The 21,059-nt window shown below is 40.3% G+C and overlaps 1 protein-coding gene across 13 annotated transcripts in view; it reads left to right on the forward strand.

The window, feature by feature from the left end:
* CADPS2 (calcium dependent secretion activator 2) overlaps nt 1-21,059 on the forward strand; it is a 585,913-nt gene that overhangs the window by 460,405 nt on the left and 104,449 nt on the right. For all 13 annotated transcript variants that reach the window (XM_070369312.1, XM_070369316.1, XM_070369317.1 and 10 more), the window contains one exon: nt 19,930-20,033. In XM_070369312.1, coding sequence (XP_070225413.1) covers nt 19,930-20,033 — 104 coding nt within the window. The remainder of the gene's footprint in view (nt 1-19,929; nt 20,034-21,059) is intronic.

Below are 21,059 nucleotides of genomic sequence, written 5' to 3' on the forward strand. Positions count from 1 at the left end.
CTTCCTGTTACTCACACCCACTTGTCTCTTCTCTTCCGCATCATCAGGGGATGAGATGAGTTATCTTCTCTTCAAGGCCAACTCATCCACCTGTGATGTTGACCCCATTTCTACCTACCCCTTTCCGGAGGTATTTTGTTCCATCATATAGCCCTTCTTTTTCCTGTGACTTGTACCTCTGTCTTCTTTTACATTATTTACCTTCCTTTTATAACATTGGTATCTCCCTAAAAAAACACCTTATCTTGAGCTCTGCCTCCTTTCAGCTGCCATCCAAAGAGCAGGGTATAATCTCACCTTCATTTCACTCACTTTCGTTCCACTTTGCCCAAAGAAGTTTCACTCTACTTGGCCCAAAGAAGATTGCCTTGCAGTCTCACCAGTTTGTCTGGTGGGGAATTAGTTACTCTCGTCTGGTGTATGGCTGTTCAGAAGGAGAGAGGGAGGGAGGGAAACTTTTAAATTCTGCTCCGGCCTCCCGCCACATTGCCTTGAGACATCCAATGCCTTACCTCTTGTCATTGGGATTGGTAGCAGTAGGTCAGGGGGCCAAGATCTGCGGTATTATCAGGACAAGGGCTCAGCTGTGCTTCAGTCAGAGCTTGATGAAAACAGGAAAGAGCTGAGCCACCCGCACTCATCCCTTCACTGTTCTGCATCCCAACCCTCTACCCTGGTGAACACTGGAGTGGGTTGCCATTTCCTTCTCCAATGAGCTAAAGCTAAGGAGACTTTTAACCAAGTGCTGTTGCTTTAAATCTAACAAATCAATGGTGAATCCCTATCCATAGTTGCCTGATGGATTAGCATGAAAGGGAATCTGTCAGTATTGGTTCTGTGTTGCCTGAGACTCTCTACTCCAAAGACTAAGATTCTCCCCTTCCAAAGTCCCTGCAAAGGGCACAGGCCCACCCATCACCCCATTCTCTGTACTTCCAAATGACCTTGAGCTCTCAATCCAAAATTACTGGACCCCTAAGGAGTGCAGCTCTTAGTAAAGACAATAAGTAATATGTATTATCTGGAACTGGTGGAGGAAGAATTTAAACTGAGCATAATATTCTCAAAGCAATACAGGAAGATGCTTAGCAATATGATGCAGTGACTAACAGTAGTGAAAAACTGAGTGGAAATATTGGGTATGAAATAATATGGTTGTAAGAAAAACAGGATATAGGATGAATACAGCTGAAAAACTTGCTAGTGACCTAGGTGATTAGAAGGAGGGCAGCAAGAAAGGAGAAATAAGTAGACAATACAAAAGAAAAATGTAAGTGTTATAAAGAATAGAAATAGAGTAAGATAGACTTCTATCTGACTACTTAGGAAAAAATGCATATAAATACAGTATGAAAACAAAAATGAACTAGAGATACATGATAGAAAAAATACTCGAAAAGTATTGTGGACAAATACAAAAAGTGAAAGTCAGAAATTGATGCATTTCTCAAAAAGCTGTATATTGGTAAAATCAGCCCAAGAAACAAAGTTTAAATGGCCATAAGTTTTAAAGAAAATGAAGTAGTTGTCAAAAATCTCCCATCCCCAAATCCCTAAGAACAAACAACTGCTGCTGCTGCTAAGTCGCTTCAGTCGTGGCCGACTCTGTGCGACCCCAGAGACGGCAGCCCGCCAGGCTCCCCCGTCCCTAATTCTACCAAACTTTTAAGGAACAAATAATTCCTATCCAAAATAAGTTCAATAAAATGGGAAGTGGGGGAAGTTCACTTCATAAAACAAGCATAATCTTGATTCCCAAGCCTGATAATGACAATAGAACAAGAAAGAATTATTATAGGTCCTTTTTGTTATAAGCATATATATAAAATGCCTATATATATTAGCTCATGAATCCAACAGTATATTTGGAAAATAACATATCATGATCAGTGAGATTTGTTTCAAATATATAAAAGTGATTCAACATCAAAAACTAAAAAAGATAATATGACCTCAATAGATATTTTTTAAAGGGTGAAACAGTTCAACACTTAGGCATTAAAAAGATTAGACCATTAGCTTAGAAAGAGTTCCTTAGCTTTGTAAAATTCATATAGAAAAACACCTACAGTGGATATTTAATGAAGAAAATTTAAAGTCATTCTCTAGGATTAGAAATAAAACAAATATATACATTATAATTTTTCATAATACTGAATCTCAGACTCTCTACCTAAGAGGAATGAAAAAAAGTGAATCAAAAGAATGTAAAGAGAGGAGATAAAACCACCATTGTTTGCAAATGATCATCTTCCCTAGAATATTCTACAGGATCTAAATAGAACTTATTATATACTAGAGTTCATCAAGGTTGAAAAGTCAGCCTGTTAAAATCAATTGTCTTTCTCTACACCAGTGATCCTCAAGCTTTATAATTTTGGACCTATTATACTCTTAAACACCCCACTCCAGTACTCACCTGGAAAATCCCATGGATGGAGGAGCCTGGTAGGCTGCAGTCCATGGGGTCGCACAGAGTCAGACATGACTGAGCAACTTCACTTTCACTTTTCACTTTCATGCATTGGAGAAGGAAATGGCAACCCACTCCAGTATTCTTGCCTGGAGAATCCCAGGGACAGGGGAGCCTGGTGGGCTGCCGTCTATGGGGTCGCACAGAGTCAGACACGACTGAAGCGACTTAGCAGTAGCAGCAGCATACTCTTAAAAATTAATGCAAAACAAACATATAAAACAAACGTATAAAATGTTGTTTAAAAATAAACATAAACCCATTACTTGTTAACATACAATATTTTAATGAAAAGAAAAAATGTCCAAAATGAACAAAAAACTATGTTGTGAGAAGTGTAACAGTGTCTTACCTCTTTGTACATCTCTTTTAATTGCTTCCCTAACTGAAAACATCTAGATTCTCATACATACTTCTGCATTCAGTCTATTGCAATGTGTTATTTTTGGTTAAGACAGGAAAAAAGTCTGTGTTCAAACTTACTGTAGTTGAAAAGTGTTAGTAAACTTTTCATATGAGTTTTTTTCTTAGCAAGTGGAAGTTTATTATGGGTTAATTGAAATACGGAATCTGAAAGCAAATCAGTAAACTCTTCATGATGTTTCATTAAGTTCCATTGATTTATCATGTATTTTGAATACATCTTTCACCTTGTGTAATTTTTAACACCAAGTATTGATCATTTGAAAAATATGCAGTGACTTGTGATCTTTTTAATATTAACAAATATTCTGTAATACTGAAAAAATCACCCTTGTCAGTATCACCCCTGACTCATCAAAAAAGCCTTAAAGTGTTGGGAAGCTGTCAAGCTCATGACAGATATGTTTTCTAAATTCTGCCCTTACTTGAAAGCTTCCATTTTATCACTGGCAACAAATGCTATCTGTCGTTTCCTTAAAGTGACAGGTTTACTTCATTTTTCAGAAAACATCTGCCAGATTTCCAAGTCTGAATAACCATACTTTGTCAGTAGTTCTCAACTAAAAATGGTTCTCTGTGAAAGAATAAAATGCAGTTAGCTCAGCCTCGGACTGAAACAGTCCAAACACTTTTCCCTGAGACAGTCACTGTACTTCAGTCTACAAAAGCACTTGACACAAATTTCTCATTTTGTCACAGATGATATTTTTTTAAAGGTATACTCAAGGGTAGAAATTCAATAAAATTAATCATGTTTACTCTCCCATCAGACATTCCTGTGTAAAACCAGCATTTTTTTCTTGAGTACACAGTGATAAAGAATACATGAGAAGTATAATTTAGCACCTTAAGCCTTGATTCATGGTGAGGTAACAACAGTTTTAGCTACTATGCTTTTGCACCATTAGTGTAAATGTCAACAGAATTTAAAGGCAAAACATCTTATTATGAAAGTACTTTTGACTATGCAGGCCCCCCAAAAGGTGTTGGGGATCCACAGTGGTTCATGGACCATGCTCAGAAATACTACTTTGCACCATCATTCTACTAGGTAGATAGATGGATATTAAGGTACCTTTCACAGTAACCACCAAACCCTAAGGTATCCAGCCAGACTATACAGAACTTCTAGACTTCTATAAAGAAAACTTTGAAATTTAAATAAAGGTCACAGCGAGTAATCTAAATAGATATAGAGACAGTTCATGTCCTTAAGAGAGATGACTTAAAAATATATAAACTCTCCCCCCAAGTTAATCTATAATTTCACAACAACGTCCATCAGAATTCCAGGATTTTAAGGAAAACTGATAAAAGTTACTTCAAAATTTAAATAAAAGAATACAGGGTACATGAAAACTTTATTAACTTAAGGTGAAAGCAAAACAGTATAGACACTTGCCTTGCCACATACTGAGACAATTTATAAAACAATCCCCAAAACCCAGGATCAACCAGATACTCAGAACAGGAAATGTAGAGACAGAGGCGTGTATAAATGGGAGATTGATGTGCTTCATCCAGAATACAGTGGGACCACAAATCACTTTGGAAGGATAGGCTGTTCCAGGAATGTTAAAAAGACAACAGCAGCAGCAGCTAAATGGATTAAGAGAAACTGAATCTGTCTCTAAGAAAAAAACATGGTCTCCAGACAGATTTTAAGACATCAGAGTATTACAGAAAACATCCGCTATTATAAATGCTTCATTTCTTTTTATTGTTAACTATCATCAAACAACATTTTTATCTTTTCACTTCCTCGGTTTTCCAAATTTCCAGTTTAGTAACTTCATTTTTCTCTGCAGAATTGTTAATCAACCATTTATGCTTGAAAAAAAAAAATTCTTCACACACTCTGAAAAGCTACATTGAGTGCTCCATGAACCATATTGACTCTCAACATTTCAAAGGAAGATTTGTAAAATAATATGAGGAAAATGCCCAAGATAAGGCATCGGGAGTACTTAATTAAATATACCCCAGATTCCTCAGAATCTGGAAAAGTTACAGCCTTCCAAAAGCTTCTCTTGGGTGAATATTTGCCTTCTGTAAAAAGTCTTAGAACATAAGCGCCTGCTGAGAAAACAAAACGTTTATGTAATGTCTCCTTCAGAGCGTTCCTCCCTGAGAACTATTCCCTTGGCCGTGCTCCATAACACTCTGAACAGCTCTTGCTAGAATCTTATCCCCTTCCTCTGAAGATGCATGGAAATCTCATTACAAGTGTTCAACACCTGTTACCTAAAAGGTCTCAGAAAGGATGTCAGTTTATTCAGCTCACTTGACAGTGTGTCGTGTATTGTTTTGTGTTTTATTTTTATTTTTGTATCAAATGTGGCTCACAGATAAATGTAGTCTTGAAATAACTAGCTTTCCTGAGCAATTTTGTCGAATTTATCATTCTCTAAATCCAGGTTTTGAAACCAACTGATTGATGACCCTTTTATTTATTTACTAACACATGTCAACAGGCAAACCAAGTGACAGGCAGCAGTGTGGCTCCTGTGGCACCTTGTTAATCTGAGTAGTTTAGATGTATTAAAAAGTCTTTTCACTTGGACAAAACCAGAGTAATGCAAACTGACAGATTTCACCTCTTTATTTCTCAACAGGATGTGTGAGTGCTCAAAGCCTTAGACAGATAACTAGTTTGGGAAATTAGGGAGATATCTTGTAGCCCATAGCAAAGTGGCCATATAGCTTCAAGCACTCAATTTAAAAGACCTAATCAAAGAATTTGTATTGCTGGATTTTTTTTTTTTAGAAGGGAAACCTATAAAATATCCCTAAGGCATCAGTGTACACATACACATTCCTGGTGGCAGGCAGATCCAGGAGGTTGCAAGCAACCGTAGACGTACTCAGAAGGTCACCAAGCCCAACCCTACTGTCTTCAGTTGGTCTATATACTTGCCCAACTAGACTTTTTCCAAATCATGGCTTCAAATACATTATCACCACTAATGCATGGGCTGGCTGCCCTAACAGATCTTGATTATGTGTCAAAGGAAACAAAGACGTGCATACATACAGACAGATATCAAAATCTTTTGACTAGGGACTTCCTTGGTGGTCCAGGGGTTAAAACTTCACCTTCCAAAGTAGGGTGTGCAGGTTCAATCCCTGAATAAGGAGCTAAGATTTCACATGGCTTGTGGCCAGAAACCCAAACCATAAAGCACAGCAATATTGTAACACAGTCAATAAAGACTTTTTTTTAAATGGTGAACATCAAAACAAAAAATATCTTAAGGATCTTTTGACTAATTTCTTAGCATCCAAGGCTACAAATCTTCAATTGTGGTTGCTGTGTCTAGAAAACTTCTCATTTCTTCTCCTTCAGCTTGTCTTACAGCTGGCAAGCCTCTGCGATGCCTTTCTCCTTGGCCATTGCTTATTGCTGAGCAAACCATCTTCACCCCATTGCCTCACTGGATCCTGCTTACCTAACCCACATTGTTCACAGGCAGGCTTTCTCCTAGAAAATGAAAAGAAGAGTATAGGGCCAGGAGAAGGATGAGTATGGAGGTATGCAGTTACTCCCTTTATGTAGGAATGTAATGAATGACCATGGAAAGGCTGTTTGTTTTAGGTAAATAGCTTCTGATTACCTTTATTCTTGGGACTTCCCTGGTAGCACAGATGGTAAAGAATCTGCCTTCAATGCAGGAGACCCAGGTTCGATCCCTAGATCGGGAAGAGCCCCTGGAGAAGGAAAGGCTACCCTCTCCAATATTCTGGCCTGGAGAATTCCATGGACAGAGGATCTTGGCAGGATACAGTCCATGGGGTCTCAGAGTCTGACACCACTGAGTGACTTAACACTTTCACTTTCAATCAGAAGACTGGAAGGACTAGGCATGAAATTTAAGATGCTATAGGCCTTAAATGGAAAATCCCATGGATGGAGGAGCCTGGAAAGCTGCAGTCCATGGGGTTACTGAGGGTCGGACATGACTGAGCGACTTCACTTTCACTTTTCACTTTCATGCATTGGAGAAGGACATGGCAACCCACTCCAGTGTTCTTGCCTAGAGAATCCCAGGGACTGGGGAGCCTGGTGGGCTGCTGTCTATGGGGTCGCACAGAATCGGACATGACTGAAGTGACTTAGCAGCAGGCCTTAATTATATGATAATTTAGTATTGGTGTGACAGTTACTATAATTGAGATTATTCTGATGGTTTTCAGTTTCTGAATCTGAGTTATATTGAGGAGAAATAAATATGGTATATATGTGTGTGTGCTTACTTGCTCAGTCATGTACAACTCTTTGTGACCCTTTAGACTGTAGCCTGCATGGGTTCTCTGTCCATGGGATTTTTCCAGGCAAGAATACTGGAGTGGGTTGACATTATCCTCCTCCAGTGGATCTTCCCAACCCAGGGATCAAATCCACATCTCCTTTGTCTCCTGCATTGCAGGTGGATTCTTTACCTGGTGAGCCATCAGGGAAGGGAAATCCATGGTGTGTGTGTGTGTGTGTGTGTGTGTGTGTACATACACACACATACATATATATGTATGTGTATACATACACGTGTGTGTGTGTCCATGTGTGTGTGAAGAGCAATAAAACCAGGGAAGGGACCATTTCTCAGTTTCAGCTGCTGAATGTATTGATATATGTGTGCATGTAAGATACAGATAGATTTCATGGCTGAAGACTTGTCTTTAGAAAAGCACCTGTTGTACAGTTATTAGCTGTCAGAACTACCAATGGAAAAAAATTCTGCTGTCATTAGAATCCTGCCACATAGTTCTAGCAAGAGCTAACCAGGCCAAAGTAAATATGCACACAAGAAAGTTTTCTCCTCTTTCAAGCCTTCATAGGCTCTGCAGTCAGCAACACTGCAGATTTTCATTTCGGTTGAGATCTTTGATCTTCTGGTTTCACAGATTTGAAGAAAGCCAGAGTCTCAATAGCTAAAAGGACTAAGTTAAACTTGAATAAAACTCAAATGCCTTTTTTTTTTTTTTTTTGGCCACTTTGCAGCTTGTGGGATCTCAGTTCCTGGCCCAGAGATGGAATTGGGGCCACAGCAGTGATACCCCAAAACCAGTAGGCCACCAGGCAACTCCCCTGTTTCTCCACTCTTAAAAGTCACGTATTAGAAGCCTATGACAAATGTTAAATAATACTCAACTGGTTGTGTATGGATCTTAATAGTCCCGTACACGTAATTCCATCACAACACTCCTCACTTTAAGATCTTAACAGAAGGGACTTCCCTGGCAGTTCAGTGACTAAGACTCCATTCTTCCAGTGCAGGGAGCCAGGGTTTGATCCCTCGTCTGAGAACTACATCGCACAGGCAGCAAGTCAGAGGTCACATGTCACAGCTAAAGATCCTGCATGCTGCAACCAATATCAAAGACACAGTGTGCCACAGCTAAGACCCACAGCAGCCAAGTAAATAAATAATAAATAAGATAATTTTTTTAAAAAAAAGATCTTCAGAGGAAACAGTACCTCCATATTCTTCCTCAAGAAAGTTTCACTAAGTGTCACTGACATTTACCTCCAAATATATCTGACTTTTTCTGGCCTGTCCCTCATAGATCACTGGCTGTGGCTTATGGAGGTTGCTCAATTGGATCCAATTTGGCTGCCGTTGTCTATAGTTCAGTGTCAATTCTCTTGTGCTCTATAGCCAACCATTTCCTTAAAAATGGATTTATTGATGCGAAAGACAATCCAGGTAAAGTATTTAATATATCTGTGACCACAGGACAATTATTGGAAAGCACTATATCATTAGCATGATTAATTCCAAGGAGGTATTAACTACAACTGTTGCTTTAAATGACAGGGTCATTAAACAAGTTGGCCCCAAAGGGAGTCTTGGAATTAGGAAGCCACAGACCTAATGTTTTCAAACATCTGTGGCATTGGTATTCTCAGGGATTGTAAATGGCTATAGGGAGGCATTCTAGATTATTTTCGTTCACCTAAGGATTGTCCAAAAATATACCTCATCCTATCTGGCATAACATTACAGAAAGGGATAGTGTGTTCTGATTTTATGGAATAAAGTCATTTTTTTTCTAAAATGAAATTTACATAACCATATAGCTTAACTACAGGTAAAGGAAGAAATAATTTGATGTTTCAACAGGTCATCTTTGTTTTTCATAAACACTGTTGCTTGTTGCTTGCTAAGTCGCTTCAGTCGTGTCCGACTCTGTGCAACCCCATAGACGGCAGCCCACCAGGCTCCCCTGTCCCTGGGATTCTCCAGGCAAGAACACTGGAGTGGGTTGCCATTTCCTTCTCCAATGCATCAAAGTGAAAAGTGAAAGTGAAGCCACTCAGTCCTGTCTGACTCTTAGCGACCCCATGGACTGCAGCCTACCAGGCTCCTCCGTCCATGGGATTTTCCAGGCAAGAGTACTGGAGTGGGGTGCCATTGCCTTCTCCACTAATAGTTGTCAAAGTGCATTCCCGAGACCAGCACCTCCTGGGACCTGAAAATTGTTTGACCCCCACATGAGAGCTACTGAATCTAAAACTCTGGGGTGGTGTCATCAATCTGTGTTTCAGCAAGCCCTCCAGGTGATTCTGGTGCATGATGAAGTTGTGAATCATAGACCTATACTGAAGACATCCAATTCATTGATTAGAGCTATGTATTATGTCTAGCACTCAGGGTGTGTGTGCACATGCTCAGTAGCTAGGTCTTGTCTGACTTGTTGTGATCCCCATGGATGGTAGCCCACCAGGCCCCTCTGTCCATGGAATTCTCCAGGCAAGAATACTGGAGTGTAGTCATTTCCTCCTCCAGGGGATCTTCCAGAGACTGAACTCAGATCTCCTATATTGGCAGGCAAGTCCTTTACTACTGAGCCACCAGGGAAGCCCATATGGAACTCATAGAACCATAATAGGTTGCAGTAAGACAGTTCAAGAGAAAGTGGGTAATAAGCCATCCTTTTGCAACAGTTAACAGTGCCAAGTTTGGGGGAATCATATCCTAAGCAGATATAGATCAGGTTCGGGGTGTGGGGTTCAGATTTGAGCCACACCTCTCCCCTAGATTCTAAGATGGTCTTTTTAGCCAGCAGGTTGTATTCTCTTCCCTCTTGGGGACTAAGTTGAGAGCATTTCCCCCAAAATCATCTCATGTGGTCATAAGCTCTAAAGTGGCAGACAGGTGGGAGGAGGAGTGGTTGTTTTGTTTAATGGGAAAGTATTTGATCTCCTGCCCTCCTTCTCTCTTGAGATATAAAGGCCCATGAGTACTGAGGTCTGACCAGGGGTAGGACCCCCAAACTTGGTAGGTCCCCCCAAGGACCTACCTGTACTAGACTCTGGCACTGTATCTCTTACCAGGTTGCTGTGCCTGGAGCTAGAGGGTAGGTCAGAAAATCTCAATAAAATTTAAATTTTCCAATTGTGTTCTCCATCTGAATCACATGTACAGGGGGAACACTGACCCCAGACAAGAATTAAGATTCAAATTAAGACAGGCTGGGGAGCCAGCAGAAATTCTCTGAGCCAGCTGGGCTGGCGTAAAGGGTGTATGAATGGAAAAAGGCATTTAACATAGAGGTGGTAGCTCGGTTGGAGCAATTTCTGATCTAATTGGTATAAAGCATGTATGTGTACATAGCAGTGTGAAGCATATGTCCATAATATGATACTGCCCTGTATTTTTATAAGAGGGTGAGGAGGGTGACAGGAGCAGTCACCATCTTTTGGGTTGGCCAATAGATGGCCAAGAAGTTCATTCGGATTTTTCCATAAAATGTTATGGAAACCCATATGAACTTTTTGGCCAGCTCAGTACTTTGGTGGAGGAGGGGCACAAGGAAATAGAGGGATCCATTCCACCATTTCTCAGCGGGGTCTGTGGGTAGATAAGTTTTTCTGATCAGCAGTCCACAGGGAGGGTGCCGACAGTCCTTGCTACTGAATGACCTGTGGGATTTCAGGTAGAAGAACTCAGTTGTACCCTTGCACCAGCCTGCTTGTTTAGCTGAACCTCACAAGGCAGGCTCCCTGTCTGGGTCTGCACAGTGTCCCGTGTAGATGCTTCCGTGTTGCCCATCTCCTTACTTGGAACAAGCCATACACCTTCCTTTAACGCCTTTCTCTAGATGACGATCATTTCTCCATTTCCTCCCCATCTTTCCTCTTTCTCTTTTTATTTCTTTATTTTTCCTTTTCTCCCCAGGACCTGCAGTTCTCCCCAGCATCTCTTCTTCAGGTGTACAAGTTTCTCTCCTCAGTTACCCTCTGAATGTCAGGGCTTTCTCCTCATTCATCTGACTTCTGTCCTTTAGAAGGAACGAGAAACAACAGGAGAGAGTGAGTTCTTTTTCTTTGGATGGGAGGAGGGGAAAGATGGGCGACTTCAGTTTCAGCCTGCAGCTAACTTTCTCTGATCTAAAGTTTCTGAACTCAAACACACACCCACCAAGAGGATAATTTGATTCTGAAGAACTCCATGTATTATACACAAGCAGTTAAAAGCCTTCTTTTTGATACATCTTTGATCCTATTTCTTTCTGCGTAGTGAGTACATTTAATTCACTCTCTGTCAGAGCTTTTTTAGTAGAACTTATTGACCAAAAAGGGATGGGATGCAGTTCTGTCCTCTACCTTATAAGCTGATTAGGGAAAGAAATACATAAATTCATTGAAGGCAGAAGTTCTGTTCATCATTCTATCCCCTCAGTTATTAATACAATATCTTACATATAGTATATGCTTTGTTGAATCAAATTCAGGGCCACAAAATCTGGGGATGGTGAAGAACCAGGAAGAAATCTTAGCACATATATTGGAGCTATTGTTGGTGCACTCCAGCTAGTTGTCATGATCTTGGAGAAGGAAATGGCAACCCACTCCAGTGTTCTTGCTTGGAGAATCCCAGGGACGGGGGAGCCTGGCGGGCTGCTGTCTACGGGGTCGCATAGAGTCGGACACGACTGAAGCGACTTAGCAGCAGCAGCAGCAGACACAAAGGAGAAAAACAAGGCAGCACTGTGATGGGATTATCACCGCAGCCCTCAGTCCAACACCATCTTGAGTCTACTTCTTTAGCTGCAAGTACAGATATAGTCTGTTAAAAGTTAAGGTCAAGTACATTTCAAATCTCTGTATATCTTATATGGATAAAAATGGGCCAAATGATCTTTAGACTAGTCTTCTCCCCATGTCCACTTACAAACTTCACTGTGAGCATCAGTGTGTATCCACAAGGAACTTTGACAGGCAGTGGCAGGGAGGGAGGCAGCCAAGGAAAGGATGCTGAGAATGTGCACCCTGTTTGAAGCAGGGGAGCAGAGTTAAAGCATACTAATGCACAGTGGTCAAGCTGTCTTTTTAAATGACATGTTCAATTGTGTCTGACTCTTGCAACTCTTTGGACTGTAGTCCACCAGGCTCCTTGTGCATCAGATTTTCCAGGCAAAAATATTGGAATAGGTTGCCATTTCCTCCTCCAGGGGATCTTCCTGAGCCAGGGATAGAACCTGTGTCTCCTTGCATTGGCAGCAGCTGCTTTCCCAGTGAGCCACCTGGGAAGCCCCTCTTAAATGTACAGAAGTGAAGCCAATCAGTCGTGTCCGACTCTTTGAGACCCCATGGACTGTAGCCTACCAGGCTCCTCCTTCCATGGAAATACATAATTAAAGGGCTTCCTTGATGACTCAGGAGTAAAGAATCTGTCTGCCAGTGCAGGAGATACGGGTTCAGTCCCTGGCTCAGGAAGATCCCCTGGAGAAGGAAATGGCAATCTACTCCAGTTTTCTTGCCTGGGAAATCCTGTGAACAGAGGAGCCTGGTGGACTACAGTCCATGGGGTTGCAATAGAGCCAGACACAACTCAGTGACTAAACAACAACACATAATTAAAAGGAATTGCTTTGAGGAGCCAAGAAGTGTTATCATAGAAAAGTAAAAGTGTTCCAGAATGAAAAACCATCTTAGCCAAGAGCAATACTTTGAAATTCATCAAGAAATCTTGCTACTTTAGGTATCTATTTTTTTTTAATATCACTGTTTCAAATGTATTACAACTATCAGCAACTTGATGTTGAAGCTTGAAGAATATTCAGGCATCTATAATGCTGTAGAAACGTTACAAAAAGAGGGAAGTGGACATTTTAAGGGTGATTTCTCAAATATTCACAGCATTCAGAATTTTAATGGTGCTATTGATAACCTTGTTATCTAATAGACTTCAAATGAATCTGACTTACAAAATGCATTAAACTTCTTGGCAGTAGTCAAATGACTACAAAATGTGGCAGCCAAAGATGGCATACATAGTGTGCTTGATAAAAATGCTATTTATTTAAAGTGTTAGAGTGGCCATTATGTTCAAGTACGAAGTTTTGAGACTCTCAGTAAATTTAATCTAGAAGAAAATGTTTCAGACTGTTTTTAAGTTTCCGAGAACACAAGGTACTCTGAGTTTTTCCTTAAGAGAATGTCAAATGTAAAAGCTAGTTTTGACATATTCACAAGTAATAAGTTTTCTGGTAGCTTCCTTGGTTCTTTTCCATTATTGCCTACTTGTGGCTAAGGATATGGTGACTTTATAAGCTCAAACTTTCAGCTATTTCAGAAGTTTATATTAAATAAAGGTGGCCTCAGTCCAACACCATCTTGGGTCTACTTCTTTGGCTGCAGTACAGCTGAACTCAAACACACACCCACCAAGAGGATAATTTGATTCTGAAGAACTCCATGTATTATACACAAGCAGTTAAAAGCCTTCTTTTTGATACATCTTTGATCCTATTTCTTTCATGTAGTAGAGTACATTTAATTCACTCTCTGTCAGAGCTTTTTTAGTAGAACTTATTGACCAAAAAGGGATGGGATGCAGTTCTGTCCTCTACCTTATAAGCTGATTAGGGAAAGAAATACATAAATTCATTGAAGGCAGAAGTTCTGTTCATCATTCTATCCCCTCAGTTATTAATACAATATCTTACATATAGTATATGCTTTGTTGAATCAAATTCAGGGCCACAAAATCTGGGGATGGTGAAGAACCAGGAAGAAATCTTAGCACATATATTGGAGCTATTGTTGGTGCACTCCAGCTAGTTGTCATGATCTTGGAGAAGGAAATGGCAACCCACTCCAGTGTTCTTGCTTGGAGAATCCCAGGGACGGGGGAGCCTGGCGGGCTGCTGTCTACGGGGTCGCATAGAGTCGGACACGACTGAAGCGACTTAGCAGCAGCAGCAGCAGCAGACACAAAGGAGAAAAACAAGGCAGCACTGTGATGGGATTATCACCGCAGCCCTCAGTCCAACACCATCTTGAGTCTACTTCTTTAGCTGCAAGTACAGATATAGTCTGTTAAAAGTTAAGGTCAAGTACATTTCAAATCTCTGTATATCTTATATGGATAAAAATGGGCCAAATGATCTTTAGACTAGTCTTCTCCCCATGTCCACTTACAAACTTCACTGTGAGCATCAGTGTGTATCCACAAGGAACTTTGACAGGCAGTGGCAGGGAGGGAGGCAGCCAAGGAAAGGATGCTGAGAATGTGCACCCTGTTTGAAGCAGGGGAGAGTTAAAGCATACTAATGCACAGTGGTCAAGCTGTCTTTTTAAATGACATGTTCAATTGTGTCTGACTCTTGCAACTCTTTGGACTGTAGTCCACCAGGCTCCTTGTGCATCAGATTTTCCAGGCAAAAATATTGGAATAGGTTGCCATTTCCTCCTCCAGGGGATCTTCCTGAGCCAGGGATAGAACCTGTGTCTCCTTGCATTGGCAGCAGCTGCTTTCCCAGTGAGCCACCTGGGAAGCCCCTCTTAAATGTACAGAAGTGAAGCCAATCAGTCGTGTCCGACTCTTTGAGACCCCATGGACTGTAGCCTACCAGGCTCCTCCTTCCATGGAAATACATAATTAAAGGGCTTCCTTGATGACTCAGGAGTAAAGAATCTGTCTGCCAGTGCAGGAGATACGGGTTCAGTCCCTGGCTCAGGAAGATCCCCTGGAGAAGGAAATGGCAATCTACTCCAGTTTTCTTGCCTGGGAAATCCTGTGAACAGAGGAGCCTGGTGGACTACAGTCCATGGGGTTGCAATAGAGCCAGACACAACTCAGTGACTAAACAACAACACATAATTAAAAGGAATTGCTTTGAGGAGCCAAGAAGTGTTATCATAGAAAAGTAAAAGTGTTCCAGAATGAAAAACCATCTTAGCCAAGAGCAATACTTTGAAATTCATCAAGAAATCTTGCTACTTTAGGTATCTATTTTTTTTTAATATCACTGTTTCAAATGTATTACAACTATCAGCAACTTGATGTTGAAGCTTGAAGAATATTCAGGCATCTATAATGCTGTAGAAACGTTACAAAAAGAGGGAAGTGGACATTTTAAGGGTGATTTCTCAAATATTCACAGCATTCAGAATTTTAATGGTGCTATTGATAACCTTGTTATCTAATAGACTTCTGACTACAAAATGCATTAAACTTCTTGGCAGTAGTCAAATGAGTGGCAGCCAGAGATGGCATACATAGTGTGCTTGATAAAAATGCTATTTATTTAAAGTGTTAGAGTGGCCATTATGTTCAAGTACGAAGTTTTGAGACTCTCAGTAAATTTAATCTAGAAGAAAATGTTTCAGACTGTTTTTAAGTTTCCGTAGAACACAAGGTACTCTGAGTTTTTCCTTAAGAGAATGTCAAATGTAAAAGCTAGTTTTGACATATTCACAAGTAATAAGTTTTCTGGTAGCTTCCTTGGTTCTTTTCCATTATTGCCTACTTGTGGCTAAGGATATGGTGACTTTATAAGCTCAAACTTTCAGCTATTTCAGAAGTTTATATTAAATAAAGGTGGATGAGTTTATATTAAATAAACTTCTGAGTTTATTGAGAAGTTTATTTATATTGAATAAATATAGTTTATTTATATTGAATAAATATAGTTTATTTATATTGAATAAACTGAGTTTATTTATATATTTATGTGTGTGTATATATATATATTGAGTGTGTATATGTGTATGTTAATCCTATTCAGAGAATTGAGTGGAAAAGAATTCAAGTTATTGTATTACTACTGTTTTAACCTTTCTAAGACTCTTTTCCCTAATCTGGAAATGGGGGTCCTGATTCCCTAACTGGCAGAGTGGTTTTAGGGCTTCAGTAAATAATGTTCTAAAGTATGTAGAAGAAATAAATTCCCCTTCTGTGATCAAGACAATTACATTTTGTTGCCTTTTCCTTTCCTTTTGAAGTTGAAATAATATAACCCAATATAGGTAAAGCCCCAAATCGATAGGAAGCTTAGACTCTCTTGCTGCTGCTGCTGCTGCTGCTAAGTCTCTTCAGTTGTGTCCAACTCTGTGCGACCCCATAGATAGCAGCCCACCAGGCTCCCCGTCCCTGGGATTCTCCAGGCAAGAACACTGGAGTGGGTTGCCATTTTCTTCTCCAATGCATGAAAGTGAAAAGTGAAAGTGAAGTCGCTCTGTCGTGTCCGAATCTTAGCGACCTCATGGACTGCAGCCCACCAAGCTCCTCTGTCCATGGGATTTTCCAGGCAAGAGTACTGGAGTGGGGTGCCATTGCCTTCTCCTAGACTCTCTTAGATGGAAGCAATCTTAGAAAGTATATGGTTCAGTGATTCTTGTCATTTGTGTGGCTCATGGACTACTTTGAGAATCTGAGTCGTAACTCTTCACTACTGAAAAAAATGCCTCTATACACAAAAATTATCATATAGCTTTAAGAGGTTCAAGGAGTCCCTCAAACCTAAGGTTAGAAATCCTCAATTTCATGTGACACCCTCAGTCTAAAGATGGAAAAATTAAGGAATATAAGTGATATGCTCTTTGAGAACCAAAATAATTTCAAAATTATTTTGAAAACTCTTCCCCCCAAAATCTCTAATTTAAGAACACAGCTTTCATTGATTTTTGAGCAGTGTCCTCAGACCACAGCTGCATTTTATCGGTGGACTTCCTGTCTCGTCAACCTTTGGTGTGTGAGTGACTAAAAGCTATTTGCAATCCCACACAAAGTGAAATGAAATAATTTGGGTATTGATTCTGTTTTTAACATGCACATTCCCCAAAATTATACTACTGCATTCTCGTGAACATTCATTAAGTACCCATCATATTCCAACGTCTATTCAAGAGAGTGAGAGCACAAGATCTTGAGACCCAGGTTCTCACTGATCTGAGCCCAGTCTAATAACAGGTTCATGAGCCTCTAGTGGGAGAGCTCAGAGAGAGGAGTAAGTCACTCAGCCTCAAAACTCTGAGGATGTCCCACACTTAAGGTAACATTAAAGTTATGACTTGAATGATGAGTAGTTTTCTTCTCGAAGCATCCAAATGACCTAACTCCTTGTGGATGCAAATTTTAATACAATGCACAACTTTCCTTTAAGTTTAGAATAATTTGCTTACTTTATATGTACATGGTAATTACTCCCAATATGTGTGGGGTGACCTAAAAAGACCTGTTCGGTAGTTTCATCAACCATGCGTCTTCATTCTCAGCCACACAGTTTGCAGACCTCAGGGTCATTGTCCTCTCTGGCTTGCAATTTCCAGTCACAACATGCTTGCAGATCCTCTCCTCAGTGTCCCTCCGCCTCCCTCTTTCTTTTCTGTTCCCATTACCATCTTCCAATCATTCTCCATACACTAGACCTGGCCCCCACCAGTCCTTCCTTGTTCTGCACAGTCACAAATTCATTTTCCCAAAATTAACTTATTCTAAAGCCCAGAGAAGAAACATTCATTCCAAGTTACCTATAGCATAGAGTTGTGTAGTGTGTGTGTGTGTGTGTGTGTGTGTGTGGTCAGTCATGTCTGACTCTTTTGTGACCCCATGGACTGTAGCCCACCAGGCTCCTCTGTCCATGGGATTTCCCAGGCATGAATATCGGAGTGCGTTGCCATTGATCCTCCAGGGGCTCTTCCTGACCCAGGGATTGAACCCATGTCTCCTGCATTGCAGGTAGATTCTTTACCACTGTGCCACCTGGGAAGCCCCATAGGATATAGTTACTAAGTCTTTTATATTCTTAAAGCCTGGATGATCCAATCTCAGGCTCCTCAGCCACCATAACCCAGCACATTTCTGCTCCATCCGGGCACGTGCAGGGCAGAGATGGTAAGAGCTCATGCTAAGTTAGGTCTCACCTTTACTATGTATTAGCTGTTTCATCTCATCTCTCCATGCTTGTTTCTTCATCTATGACTTACATGAATAAATAGCCAAATGGCTTAAAGTTGTTGGGAAAATTAGTATGATGACACATAGGAAGTGCCTGGTGCTGCACCTGACACATCCTTGGTCCTCAGTAAACGATACCATTTGTAGCCAGCTGCATCCTTGCCTTCCTCTGAAATGCACCACGTCTCTGTCATTTCTAGAAACGCTTCTTTCACTTACCAAGGTCATTGGTTTCTCCTTTAGGACTTGCCTCAGTTTCTGATTATCTTCCCACTGATTCCCCCACATGCACCTGCTCTCAGCTGTCTCTCCTCACATCCCCTTCATCACCTCTGTTGGCTTGACACCGTTTCCAAAATTCTTACGTTTCCTCACCATCAGAGCTAGAACTGTTCCCAAGTAGAGTAGACTGCTGTGCAAAGTCATGAGCCTCCTTGATTTCACCTTTATGTGAGGACATTGAAGTGATCATGAAACAGAGGGAAGATTGGATAATGGATGCCTGAGGGTCCTAGCAGGAGTGATTTTTGGAGTCTGAGCTGTTTAAAGCAGGGTCATGTCTTATATTTCCTCCCACTTCCCACAGCGGAGATCTTTGTAGGCACACTCCACTCTACGGAGTTTGGCTCACTGTTTTCCTGAAGAATCAACCTACTCTTTGATCCTTGTCAAGAGGACTAATGGCTTTCATCCTGCAGGGGAATTTAGGAGGATGGGTACCAGGGTTGGAGGATGGGACCCCCCACGTGCATCACACTGTAACCTATAGTGAGTGTACAATAAATGTTTAATGAACAAGCACCAACCACCAGCTGTGTTTCACTGCATCATTGTATGTCACTTGTGGACAAATTAAGAGCAAATGAAAGTCTCCTCCACATTTAAGGCTGAGGTTATAGGGAGATGCTGAGGGACTAGATTATTGCTCCCCCCGCCCAAAAAAAAAAACTCCTTAGGTTCCTCAGAAAAAGCTCTTTATCTGAATATTTTCCTTTTCTTCCCTACAATCTCTATATATGGGCAAAGAGAGAGTCCAGAAATCTAAGACAATGTTTATCTTTAATATCCTTATTGAAATCTCTATTTTGAAACAATCTCATTACACAGGGCACCTCTAATTTTTGCCAGTTCATTTTCTCTCTGAAATCAACTGCTTTGCCTTCTGAATTCCAGGTAGCTGCACTTAATCTCTTTGTGGCCTGGCCTTTTCAAACTAGTTTGCTGTAATACGAAAAGAACCTTCAGCTTTAAAGAACGGCTCCCCACCCTTCCCCAGTTGGAAGGGAGGAAATCAGTTAATTGCAGCCTGTCAGAGTTGTTTTAGGTGACTTTGTACTTCTTCAGTTTAAGATCAACATGAACCTTAGGCATTTCAGGCTGGAAATTTAAATAGCAGCAAAAAAGCCTGGGTTTCGCTAATGCCAGGAATGACTCATCTGGTGAGAATGGTATTGTATTGATAATACAATACCGAGAGAAGGAAAAGACTGTGGTATCTGCTTTTCTTTGTTTCTCTGACCTTGAGGAGAATTATAACTTGTTTGTTGCAGAAGTTGAGCATCTAATGTGCTGATGCACCTGTTAGCTCTAATATGTTAAATGGCAAAGCACTTGCCGTTTCCTGTGATTGCTTTGTGGGTGAAGTATTTTCTGCAATCTGGTGAACTGATTTTTGTTTTGTTTTGTTTTAAAGAATGTATTCATTTGTATTTCTTGTCTCTCTTATTTCTCAAAAATATGCTTTCTCATTCTGTTTCAACACCCTGGTCTCATCATTACATCTTTTAGAATCCGCTTGGTTTTTTATTTTCAAGGTAACATGATTATGATTTGTTTTTAATATAGAGACCATGAACCAGGCGACTCCTGCGAGGAAGCTGGAAGAGGTTCTTCATCTAGCAGAGCTCTGCATTGAAGTCTTACAGCAGAATGAAGAGCATCATGCAGAGGTGATGACTTGTTTTAACTGTCACATAAAGCCGCGCATAATGCTTTGCGACGGTAGGAATGGCACTGAAGATGTGGCCTGTCCGTTGCCTTTGATACACACCTGGCCATTTATCTATAGTAAACTGAGTGTGTGTGCTTTTCCTGGAAATATAACTCCTATATGTTACAAAGGAATTGTGTATGTCTATAATTTAGTATCTGTACCTGACAACTGTCTTTCTGTGTGGAACACGGAAGAGCTTATGAGATCTGCCAAAAGTGTACAACTAGCAAGAAGCAAAGCTGGGACATGACCCCCATCTAATGATGCCAGATCACTCACCAGCTTTTCTCCCTGTATCCTGATGGCTTTAGTTTAGAAATGTAAGTTAGTCAACGTGCGCAAGGAGAAGTAGCGAAGAATAACAAAATCGCACTGAAGACATTCATAACTGCATCACTGGTAACTCTAGTGTTTCACTTTTACAATCAAGTTTTTCTTTCAATTTTCACTAACCCTGCATTTTTAATAGTTTTCGAAAGTTCTGGTTCTAATTACATATTGACATTCAGTAGAGATATAAAATGGTATTTCATCAGGCAAGCTGCTTATTCTGAGATTTAAAAGTGTCATTCTTTCTAATAGCTATGAGTTTATTTTTTTGTAAAAACAGTTTTCTGACTTTGAATTAGGTAGAGAAAATGTATAAAATTAAGTAAATGTAATAAATTTCAGTGTCCTAGCAATCCTTTTATTCTTAAGAAAGTATGTGAAACGAGCAAGAAGGAAAAAGAACAGATACAGAAGAATTTATAGAATATTTATATTTAATGAAGCCTAGTCCTCAAAAATATAAGAAACTATAGGAAGTACATTTTAAGCAAATTCTCAGAAAAGTATATTCATGGAGCCCTGCTATAGATAACTAAGATGTATTGTATCTGCCTATAAATATGATCATTCAAAACATCTGCTTTTAGCTCACACTATGGAATCTAGTTTTTACCTTGCATCTGTCATGTGTGAACTTGTTATGGATATTTTA

This window comes from Bos mutus, chromosome 4, assembly GCF_027580195.1.
Source record: "Bos mutus isolate GX-2022 chromosome 4, NWIPB_WYAK_1.1, whole genome shotgun sequence".
Classification (NCBI taxonomy): Eukaryota; Metazoa; Chordata; class Mammalia; order Artiodactyla; family Bovidae; genus Bos; species Bos mutus.